Consider the following 11,809-nt stretch of genomic DNA (forward strand, 5'->3'; position numbering starts at 1 on the left):
CCCCACCCTCACAGGGAACAATTCCTTCCCAGTATCTAATCTAAATTTACCCTCTATCAGTTTGAAGCCATTCCCCCTTGTGCTGTCACTCCAGGCTCTTGCAAACACCCTCTCTCCATCTTTCTTGTAGCTCCTTCAGGTACTGAAAGGCCACAGTTAAGTCACCCCAAAGCTTCTCCTCTCCAGGCTGAACAATCCCAATTCTCCAGCCTTTCCTCCCAGCAGAGCTGCTCCATCCCTCTGATCTTCTTGGTGCCTCCTCTGGACTGGCTCCAGCAGCTCCACATCCTTCCTGTGCTGGGATCCAGAGCTGGAGGCAGCTCTGCAGGGGGGGTCTCACCTCAGAGGGGCAGAATCCCCTAATTTTCACTTTCCCTGGCCTTATTTTGCTTGGTGGGTGCTCTGTGTTGGATAAAATACATCTCTGCTCACTTGCAGACAAATTAGGATGACTGACATCCTGGTAAAATGATAACAAAGCTAAATCATAAATTAATTATAACTGTGTGTACAGTGGCTTCTTCAGGCGTGTTATCACCACGAGCTGTTAGGGAAGACACTCCTGAGCATCAGAGCTCACACCACAGACCTGCCCTCACTTAAATGAAATAAAACACATTAAAATAACCACCAAGATCAGCCCATGGAGCTTCATCACAGCTTGTGCCACAGCTCTGCTTTAAGGGCCAAAGAGGAGCCCTGGGGCGTGGCTGCCCTGTGCCACCACCAGGGCTAATTCTTGTAAATGGATTTGAGTCTTAGTGCCCACATCAGAATTTAAATTAAATTAAATATTGACCTAGAATAACTTGCTGTCAGGTTCGGGGTGAAAAGCTTTCATTACCAAGGAAGCAGGAGTCCTTGAAAATAATATCCTACTTTCACCTTTAAATGGGAAAAAAAAAAACATGTGATAGGGAAAGACACAGCCAGGGTGGGCTTTGTCAGCAAAGAGAGAGAGAATCAAATAGATTTTTCTTTTTTGCTCATGTATGACAATAAATCCCTACTATTATGGTAAAGCAGTGAGATTTTTCCCAAGGGATAACGGTGAGTTGAAGGACTGAACAGGAACTTGTTGGGAACATTTATGCATTTTTTAATTGTGCTGACAATACATTCCCTCGGAGACCCCCAGATCCCCACGCTGCCATCAGCAGAACTCTGGCAATCAGCAGTTTAGAATAAGGGGGAAAAAAACAACTTTCCTCATTCAGGGAACCAAGGACCTTCACAATTTGCAAAATTTGAGTGTCTAGAGATGTCCAAGGACAGCCTGGACGGGGCTTGGAGCAACCTGGGCTGGTGGAAGGTGTCCCTGGGGTGGGATGAGCTGAGCTTCAAGGTCTTTTCCAACACAATAAAATCTGGGATTCTAAATATGGAAAAGGGGTTCTGCCTCCTTTTTTTTGCTCTGCATTGTCCTACAACACATACACATGAACTTCCAGCATGTGATCATTGCTGGAGGGGCTGAGCTGCATCAACAAGTAGCAGCTGCTCTTCACTTGAATTCTCCTGTGCAGAGAACTTCAGAATGGAATAAAATGTCCACCCCCACACTTATACTGGAGTCCACTGAAATGTTTCCTCTTCACAGTCATCATCTGGTCAGAAAAATCACATCTCAAACACCAAAAACATTAAGTCTTCTGAACAAAGTTAAAATCACAAGTAACTGTCAATTGGAAAAAAAAACCCTGACTAACCAAAACTGCTGTTCAGTTCAGCAGGGTGACCAAAACAAACAAAAAAAATCGTAAAAAGCTTTTTCTGATCCATCTGTCACAGCCAAAACTGAGATCTGAGGATCAAAAACTCAGATGACATGAAGCAAAAAACCCCTGAGATTACTTTTTGCTAGATATGTCAGCTTTGCAAGAACTAAAAGGAACAGAGCTTCCTCTGAAAAGCTGAATGAATAAACATCAGGAATAAAAGGTGTGGAAGTTAAGACTGGAGGTATTTTCTCCAAAGTGAAATTCAGCTTTTCTTATGTTGATTCTACATTGAACTAAATTTCACTTTTTCTCTGAAAACTGTTAAATCAACAGTTTAAATATTCCTTTTTTTTTCATTAAAAAATAGTCAATGCTTTAACAAGTAGTCATGGAAATAGCTGAGCTATCAGAAAAAAAAAGACATCCTCTCTTTTCCTTTAGTGAGATGTGTATGACATAATAAAGTGCTATTTCTGGTTCTGTTGAGCAGCAAATTTCCCTGCACGCCATTCCTGAGTTATTCAAACCAATGGGATGATCCAGATTTGAGTTCCTGCTTTTGTTACCTGCCACAGTGACAGTGATGGCTGAGGATCAAGGCAGATGGTCAACATCTACCATTAAGGGAGAGCAAACAGGACATCTCTGACATTATCTCTGAAAATGCATTTGCTGGCAGGGCTGAAATGCCAGCAATTCTCCATCCAGAGGAGTGTAATTTCCAGCAGTTGTCTGAGGGGAAAGGGGGAGGAATAATGACAGTGCATCAGCTTGGCTTTGCCAAATGCAAGGAATAAACAGTCACCTTGGTACCAGTTCAAAAGCACCTTTGAATGAGCACGTTCTCGTTTCCCAGCGAGCAGGAATTAGGTTGGTGCTGTTCATCAAGAGCTGGGGCGAGGAGTGAACTGGGACCACTGTGTGAGCTGGTACAGGTTCCCCGTTTGCTTTGAATAATTCCTGTCAGCTCCAAGGAAGAGAGCCTTTAGCAGCTGGCACACGTTTGAAAATGATGGAGAGCAAAAGAAATCAGTGCCTGAAAGGCCCAGAGCTGCTGCAAGTCACACTTTGCAGAGCCCACGGAATGACAGACCCTGAGTCAGGGCTTTGCCAGGGGCAGCGTGGAAGGGATGATTAGTGGGAGAGGTATTAATAGAGGATGTGCAGAGAGGCTCCTCTCAGCACTCCTGGGACTGAAGCAGAAGATAAAGTTGCTTGTGTTGCCACGAAGAAAACCAGCCCCATCCTGCCGTGGCTCCAGTCCAGCCTGCAGGACTCTGGGAATGGAGCAGCTCACACCAAAAGAGGTTTGCAAGTGCCCAGGTCTCCTTGCAGGAAGGAGGATGCTCATGATCCCACCGTAATCCCTTTTGCCGAGGTCTCTAATAATACTCCTTCCCCTGCTCTGTTTAATGAATGGTAATAGGGAAGGCTTGATTAGAAGCCTTTCATCATTTTAGGACTAGGGGCTTTAGCTTTCTGACCTACTTTCCTTGCCAATGAAATTCCATTTTTAGCTCCAAGTCAAGGTCTGAATGTTACCCAAATTCAGACCATCTGTTTTAACTGCCTACAGGCTGAGAAGTTTATCCAAGCCAGGAAGAATAAATGGAACCAGGGTGTTCATATATTAAGTATTCTCCACCCTCTGTGTATTAAATAACCTACTCAGTTTATTCCCAAGTCTACATAAACATTCCCATTTCTTTGGGCAGCACCTGCTGTTGTTGTAAGGAATATTTATGCTACCAGTTGTTCTCAGAGACCTTCAGCTGGGTCACCTTTTCTGTTCAAGCTACAGCTGACCCCAAGTCCATCTTATCCCTGGATTTGGTGAGGGTTGGTACAGGTTATCCAGTTCAGAGGCACCCTGGGAAAGCCACCAGGGAATAATCTGCCTCTCTTCCTAATTAGAGAAGCAACAGAACTTGCATCTCCTCAGAGGAGGACAATTTTAGATACATCTCTCAGTCCTTTTATTACACAATACTCAGTAAGAAATATGAATTTATAAACCAGGACAAAATCAAAAAGGCAACTTTACCTGGAAAATCCCTACTAAGTAACAGCTGACCAGAGCTTTACGTAAAATCAAAATGAATCCACGTCCTGAAGATAAGCTGCTGCTGCTAAAGCTGATCTCCATCTCCAGCCCTCATCCCTCACAGCTTGGCTGATGGGTGGAATTTCAGCTGAATATCTAGAGCATCCAAGAAAACATTCCCAAATAAAATATGCCAGGAAAAAAAGAAAACAGTGGCATAAAACCAAGCCAGACGTGGCCGAAGTTGAATCCCCAGCTGGGGAGCTGCCCAGCTCAAAACAAGGTAGAAAATAAGTATATTTAATGTAAAAGAATCCTAGCATGAAATAGGCTCTGTGCTTCCCCAGCCACAGCTGATTTGCTGTTCCAGCCTGTCGTTTGACAGCCTGTTTATAGATTCTCCTGCTTCAAAGCCATCAGGGCTCTGTTTACAGCTCAACTCTTTGAGGAGGCACCAGCAGCACATCCTGCTCCTTCCAGGATGGGCTGGTTTGAAAAGCTGACATTACCATCCCACCCCATCCTCGTGGATTAGAGAGTCCAGGTTGCAAAACACTTCCAAGACACTTCTACAGTTTAAAAAATTCAAGCCAGCCTTCACTAATTAATCCTCACAACACTTGTCCAGGACGGCTCTGGAAATATCTTGATCTCTTATGGAAATGGAAAAAAATCAGATAAAGAGTGGACCTGAGGCCAAACAAGGTTTGGTTTCAGGCTCCAGGAGTGCTGCTGTGCCACCTTCAATCCCTCAGGTGATATCACTGGCCCAGCATCTCCAGAGCCCTTCTCCCACCTGCCCAGTGCCCAGGGATTTATTACAACACAGCTGAATGTTTCCATGGCTCTGCTGAAAAAGGCAACAGCACCTTTGCATACTTGGAGGAATGTAGAGGTGACAGGATTAGGGGATTTGGATTAGATATTAGGGAGAAATCCTTCCCTGTGAGGGTGGGGAGGCCCTGGCACAGGTTGCCCAGAGAAGCTGTGGCTGCCCCTGGATCCTTGGAAGTGTCCAAGGCCAGGTTGGACAGGGCTTGGAGCAACCTGGGCTAGTGGAAGGTTTCCCTGCCCATGGCAGGGGGTTGAAATGAGCTGAGCTTTAAGGTTCCTTCCAGTCCAAACCATTCTGGGATTCTACAAAACCCAACCAGACTTCCCTGGAAATGTTCAAGGTCAGATGTTCATGGACAGAGCTCTGAGCAACCTGATCTAGTTGAAAATGTCCCTGCTCTTCACAGGAGTTTGGACCAGATGGCCTTTAAAAGATCCCTTCCAACTCAAACTACTCAATGATCCCATGGTCACAACAGCAGGTAAACAGCAATTCCCTGTGCTCCAGAGGGCTGGGGGTTTTGAGGGCTAATTCCAGGCAGATGAAACAGGTAATGTGGCAGAGAAATGATGAATTAAACCCTAAACAAAAGACCTAACTACCCCCAGCCCTCATAGCAGAGCTGTTAATTCCCTGCTCATTTGTCATGTGCAAAAGGAATGAGTAATGCTTGGGTTGGTTTCCTTTGGATCATTACAAGTGACACGATCATTATTTCACTGGGGGTTCAAAGCAGCATTAACAAGATTATATTGGACTTGCACCTATGAAATGGAGGGACAGGAGCTCCTCTGAGCTGTCAGATACAACACACGCAGTCTGCCAGTGCAACTGAAACGTTCTTGATGAATTTTAGCCATTTTTCCCTCTCCTTTGTGCAAATCCCAACATTGCCCCGTGATTTACTTACAGTATAGAAAAGGATCTCTTGCACCTGGAAAGCTACATGCTAATTCCATGCTTTATTCCAGCCCTTTCATGCAAAAGGCTTTCAAAATCATGGTCTATTGTAAAGTACATAATGTTATTATTCTGTCCTTATTGTCCTAAAAGCAGACACTTACAGGCTGGAGTGAAATCTTCTTTTGACTCTACCGTGCTGGGCAAAAGGTTAGGGAGATAAAGCAGCTCTCCCAGAGCTGTTAATGCCAGGATGAGGCAGAAATACTAAATCAGGGGAAGGAGCATTGTTTCTGTTTCCAGCTCCATCAGATATTTCAGCTTTCAGAGGCTCTGGGAGTGTGAAAACCACAGTTTTTCACCACCAGGCCTGGTGGCCCTTGAGCAGTTAAATGTGGCAATCAGGAAAAGCACCATCCTGGGGTGTGGATGCACAACTTGGGTGTCCCCTGAGTCCTTGTGGTGGCTCTGTGACCCAAACCAAGTCACCTGGGGGCACCTGGATGTGCTGAGCTCTGTGGGGGCCTCACCTCCCTCCCTCCCTCCCTCGAGGCAGCTCTGCAGAGCAGGGACGGGTGTTGAATGATGTCCAAAACCAGGTTTGCTGGTAAGAAGGAAGGTGCTGTCCCCTCTACTCTGCTCTGGTGAGACCTCACCTGCAGTGCTGCCTCCAGCTCTGTGGGATCCCCAACACCAGAAAGATGAGGAGCTGTTGGAAGGAGTCCAAAGACCAAGCCCGTGGAGCCAGGCTGAGGGAATTGGGGATGTTCACCTGGAGAAGAGAAGGCTCCAGGGAGACCTGAGAGCCCCTTCCAGGGCCTAAAGGGGCTCCAGGAGAGCTGGAGAGGGACTTGGGACAAGGGATGGAGGGACAGGCCAAGGGGGAATGGCTTCCCACTGCCAGAGGGCAGGGTTAGATGGGATATTGGGAAGAAATTGTTCCCTGTGAGGGTGGGGAGGCCCTGGCACAGGTTGCCCAGAGAAGCTGTGGCTGCCCCTGGATCCCTGGAAGTGCCCAAGGGTCAGTTGGATGAAGCTCTGAGCGGCTAGTGGAAGGTGTCCCTGCCCGTGGCAGGGGGTGGGTTGAGATGATTTTTAAGGTCCCTTCCAACCCAAACCATTCTAGAATTCTGCACAGGCTCAGCAATTTTCAGTGGCACTGTTGCCTCCTCTGCATCCAGTGGAACCCAGGGAGACACCAGCAGACAAATGGTGATCCTTTATGATGCAGAAGTCCCTCCCCAGCTCTGCCTTCCCCAGGCAGAAGAGGTGGTACCAAAAAGCATCCTCTGTAAAGCTGCCTCACTGTCCCCCCAGAGCTGTCCTTGCCATTCCACCTTCCCATGGCCCTGCAGCACGGGGTATTCCAGCTGTTTTCCTGCAATTCCCTATTTCTAGGGCTGTGAATGTTGCACAGAGACACAGGATCACCAGAGATGCTGCGAGAGGCTATTTTTAGAGTGAGTCATTTGATGAGCTGTTCAGCACCTTATTTATTGCTGTCTCCAGCTGGGGACCTGAGCAACGTCCAGACACCTCTGTGGCTAAAACCAGGACTTGGAAGCAGTGACCTCTATTTGATAACACCTTCTCTGCTGACAGGGAGACAAACAACAGCACATTATGTTGTCAAGACTAATAGCTGCTAATTAGGGCGAGTGACATATGACCCCCTTTTAATATCCAAAGAACGTAGAAGTCACACTACAAATTAAAAAGAAAAAAAACCCAACAAACTTGTTGAAATTCTGCATCCAATGTTTTGCAGTCTGAAGAGTGACCGATTTTTTAATTAATTAAATTTAATTTAATTTTTTTAAATTTCATTTAATTTTTAACTTAATTTAAAATTTAATTTTAAATTTTTAATTTAAAAACAACTAAAAGTAACCTTTTTTTATTTTTTTTTGAGCACAAAACCCCCCAGGGCTGTCTGGGTGCATCTCACCTGGCACAGCCAGAGAGCAGAGCAATGAATCCTAAAATGGTTCAGGTTCAAAGGGACTTTTAAGATCATCTCATTCCACCCCCTGCCATGGGCGAGGAACCTTCCACTCCCATTGAATTCAGCAACTGCAAACCAGCTGGATCTGTTGCCATCTAACTGGATTCCTGGCCAAATAAGCAGAGAGTGTGTTTTTCTCTAGGCATGTTCCACGTCTGGGCTGATGCTCAGCTCCAGCTGATGCTCTGGACCCTCAGCCTGTCCCAGGGAATGAGCCTGGAGCCACGTGCAGGCTGTGTTTATCCCAGATTTCCCTACAACTGCTCTGCATTATTAATATTTGTGAGGCAGCAGCACTAAGGAGTCACCACTGGGTATATTCAGAATATGGGGCAGCTCCTGCTCTGAAGAACCAACACCTACTTAACCAACCAGGCAAAGAATAAGTAATTTATTGCCCTTTTTCTTAAGTGGGGAACTGAGGTGCAGAAAGTTGAAATGATTTACTAGAGGTCACATTAAAAGCCTACTGAATTTGCAGCCTCCTGTTGTTTTCTTGCAGGCTCAAACATCCTGTTAGACCCCCTGAATGTTAATCATTACCCAACTCCTCTATCTTCTTGCTTCTCTAATGAGATTATTGATGAATTACTTAAAATGCACTTTTCAGTAGAAGTTTTTTAGATGACAACTTGCCTTTTTACTAAACAAATTAATGGGAAAGTTGAGCCCTCTCATTCCAGCCTGGGGAAAAGAAGTTTTTGGGGTTTGAAATACCTAATTAGTGCTAACTGAAATCCAATAGCTGAGTTTATTTGGCACTGTACCTGTTATAAATATGCCATGGGGCCATTAGTACCTTATGGTACCATCAGGACAGAAATAGTCACTCCAGCAATTAATATTGCAGGAGCTGTGTGTGTGTCAATAGGGGAGCAGAACAATTGCAACTTTATAGGTTCATTCCAGACCCTGCCAAAGTCAAAAGGAGGCCTCTCATGAAGTGCAAAGAGATCTGGATCAAGCTCCAGCTGGGTTTTATTGTGATATTCCCAAACATCAGCTCTGACATTTCCAGCCTAGGTCAGCCAACCCATCCCAAGGGCCTGAGGTGCCATTCCAGCCCTGAGGAGAATCCAGCAGAGTCCTCCCCATGGGTGACTCTGTGGGACATCCACGAGTCAGAGTGACAAGGTTTAGGTCTTGCTTCTGTGCAGTTTGCTCCAGCCAGAGCCAAGTTCCTCATTCCAGTCTCCCTCATGATAGTTTTGCAAGTGAAGTTCTCCATCTCCCAGGCAAAACCTTCCCTTGCTCCAGGAGTTTGATCTTTGATGGTGTTTGAAAGCACCTCCTCTGAAGCCCCAAGTAATGAGATAACTCTCAGTCTGCATGGGAGAACAAAACTCCACAAGACAGACTGTGAGCCAGACACTTATTATTATACTTCCTCCAAATGCACAGAAGGGCTTTCTCTCCGTGCTCTGGGTCACTGAGATCATGTTTGAGGCACATGATTAATTTGCAGCCTTATTGTGTTAAGGGCTGGCAGGAGAAAAGTAGGATTTTATTTTTTTTAGACCAGTGTTAAATGAGGTAGAAGACCTTGCCACTTAGCAAAGAGCTTTGAAACTACCTTTGCATAAAGCAGAAGCTAAAAAGTTAATAGACATGAAGAGCAATTATCAATTTGAGGTACTCTGAGGGTTTTAACGTGGGTGAAGGTGGAGAAGGATTGTGCTTGGGATAAATAAGCCTTAGGTAATGAAGTCTGAAGTATTTAACACGTAATGACTTCTGCTTTTATTCAGACCCTCAGACCAACAAGTTCTTGGATGGGGGCAAGAAGTTCAGTTGATAAAAAAAGGTACTTTGAAATATTTGTTTTTCCTCTTGGATGTCAATTATTCTCGGCTCAACTCTGTTCCCCATCAAAGCTCTTTGCTGGTCATATGCTGACATCAAAGGTAAAAATAAAGCCTCAGCTGTAAAAAAGCATTTTGCTTTTCAATATTTCCTGCATCAAACACTAGAACATCTCAGAGAACACCACAGAAATTCCAAACAGCAAATAGGGGCTTCTCCAGATTTCCATTGTCAGGTTTTCTCCAGAGCTGAGGGGCTGAGCATCTCTGTGACCCCCTCTGAACCTGCTCCAGCAGGTCCAGGTCCCTATTCTGTAACTCAGATTACAAATGAAGATTGTTGGGTCAAACCCAGTGCAGAGGTTTTTCTGAACATTTTTCAGCTGGTCTCGTGTCCCTGAGGATTCACCTTTCACTGAGCACAGACTCTGAACAACCCCCAAATTTCTCACTGTGCAGATGGCCAGGCAACTGCTGGGCTTTGAAATGGAAGTGTAAATCAGTCTTCATTTGCACCTGGATACAGGGGAATGAAAATATATGACAGAGTTTAAGGTTTGCCAGGGCTCATCTGCGTGGAGAGGTGGGCACCGAACGAGCGAGGACAGGAATTTAAATACTCAGCAGCTGCCTGAACCAGCAACAAAAGTGCTTTTCTTTAGTTTAGCCCCATCCCCAGTCGAAGTGTGGTTGTCAGTGGTTGTTTCAGGGCGACAGCACCACAAATTATCCCTTGCATGGTGGATTTCTAAGCTTTTAGTGTCCAACGTGGACACTCCGTTCGCTGCGCGCTCCGAAAAAAACCCGAGAAGGCTTTTTTTTTTGTCTGAAGGAGGGGCTTCCCTTTTTTTGTTTTTGTTTTTGTTTTTTTCCCCCTAGTTATGGTGACATGGTGCCCAAGACAATCGCTGGGAAGATCTTTGGCTCCATCTGCTCCCTGAGTGGGGTGCTGGTCATTGCTCTGCCCGTGCCAGTCATTGTTTCCAACTTCAGCCGGATTTACCACCAGAACCAGCGAGCTGACAAGAGGAGAGCACAGAAGGTAAGTCATCCTCGGCGAGCTCAGCTCCTGGGGGGGTCACCACGGGCTGGGGAGACACCAGGCATGGTTCTGAGCACTCCCTGCACCTAAACCCACACCTGTTGGATCCGAAAAATCAGCCCAAAAGACTGCTCAGAGATGGGGGGTTTTATCTTTAAGCAGCAAGGTATTTGTTTATCCAACGTTGGGAGCAAGCCAGCTCACCCTGGACAAACTTGCTTGACTTGCAAGTGCAAAACTAAGCCATTTTATACACTTTAGATCCATGGTTACATCATTTATTAGACATATTAATAAGCAGGCTGGTCTCTGGGCAGAGTCTTTCCAGACATGTGCAATCTTCTACTGTGGGGGTCTTCTCCTCAAGCCTTCATCCCTCTGGTGGTTGCCATGGACGTCTTCCTCAATTTGACCTCTTCAATGAGGTGACCTGAATTCTTCAAGCTTGCAAAATCCTGGCTCTGGGCCTTCTAGATCTTATTCAAACACCTAGTTTACCTAATTTATTACTCTGTGTGTGTGCTACTCCTATTCTTTCTATAATAAGGCCTTTGGTCCAGTGAGCAGAACAGAACATGATATTAACCAGTGCTCCTAAAAGGTTTTTCTAGCAAAACAGGTGTTGGGGTTTCTTAACTGGCCAAGATACCTCAGTTAACTGTTTTAGGCCTGGCTCCTGTTTCACTGTACAGACACAACCTCATTTTTTGCACACGCTGAACTGGTGTATTTTCAGCATCAGAAGCACTGGGGCTCTTATTGCTCACCTTTCCTACACCCCTGTCTGAAAATAATATGTATATGTACACAGAAAGTCTTAAATCATCACCAGGAGCTGTTTATCCTCCTGGCTGCTTCATTCCTCTTGTAGTTTTGAAAACACCCATCCAGCAACATGCAAACATGCACTTATCAGCACACATACCCCTCAAAGCTGTAGCTGTGACACTGGGAGGACACGAAAGCCCCTGGAAATGTGAGGGGATTACTGAATATTCCAAAAATCTGAACCGTTTTGAACCAGTAAAAGCTTCCTGAGTCGCTCAGAGATTTATTATATCTCCCTTTCAATCTGCTAAATTACACCAAAACCAGAATTGGGTATTTTACAACAACTGCAAACTGAAGGCCTGAGGTTCTTTTGCTCCCCATGGAATGCTGTCTGCCAGAAATCCACGGCTCAGGGGACCTGATGGGGAAGAGTAGTAGAAAGCTGTGCTATTTCTGCTCCAGGCGAGCATCTGGGCCATGCCTACTTCTTGCATCTCAGGGAGTTGACAGCAGAGAGCTGAGATACAAGACCTACAAAACCACACCATTTGGCAGTCAAAACAACAAAAGGAGAGGAGCAGGGAGACAGGATCGTGCAGGGATCACTTGCAGCCTCTGCAAGTCACTGCTGGGTTTTACACGTCCCTGCCCGAGGTCTGACACTGCTCATGTGAAACAGGGGAGGTGTC

The 11,809-nt window shown here is 45.7% G+C and overlaps 1 protein-coding gene across 4 annotated transcripts in view; it reads left to right on the forward strand.

The window, feature by feature from the left end:
- Positions 1-10,470, forward strand: part of KCND3 (potassium voltage-gated channel subfamily D member 3) — a 101,611-nt gene extending 91,141 nt beyond the window's left edge. For all 4 annotated transcript variants that reach the window (XM_039381925.1, XM_039381928.1, XM_039381926.1 and 1 more), the window contains exon 3: positions 10,187-10,470. In XM_039381925.1, the coding sequence (XP_039237859.1) occupies positions 10,187-10,439 (253 nt within the window). In that variant the 3' untranslated portion in view covers positions 10,440-10,470. The remainder of the gene's footprint in view (positions 1-10,186) is intronic.
- Positions 10,471-11,809: the final 1,339 nt, after the last annotated feature.

Source organism: Pipra filicauda, unplaced genomic scaffold (genome assembly GCF_003945595.2).
Source record: "Pipra filicauda isolate LSUMZ 115617 unplaced genomic scaffold, ASM394559v2 scaffold249_size1133689_pilon, whole genome shotgun sequence".
NCBI classification, from domain to species: domain Eukaryota; kingdom Metazoa; phylum Chordata; class Aves; order Passeriformes; family Pipridae; genus Pipra; species Pipra filicauda.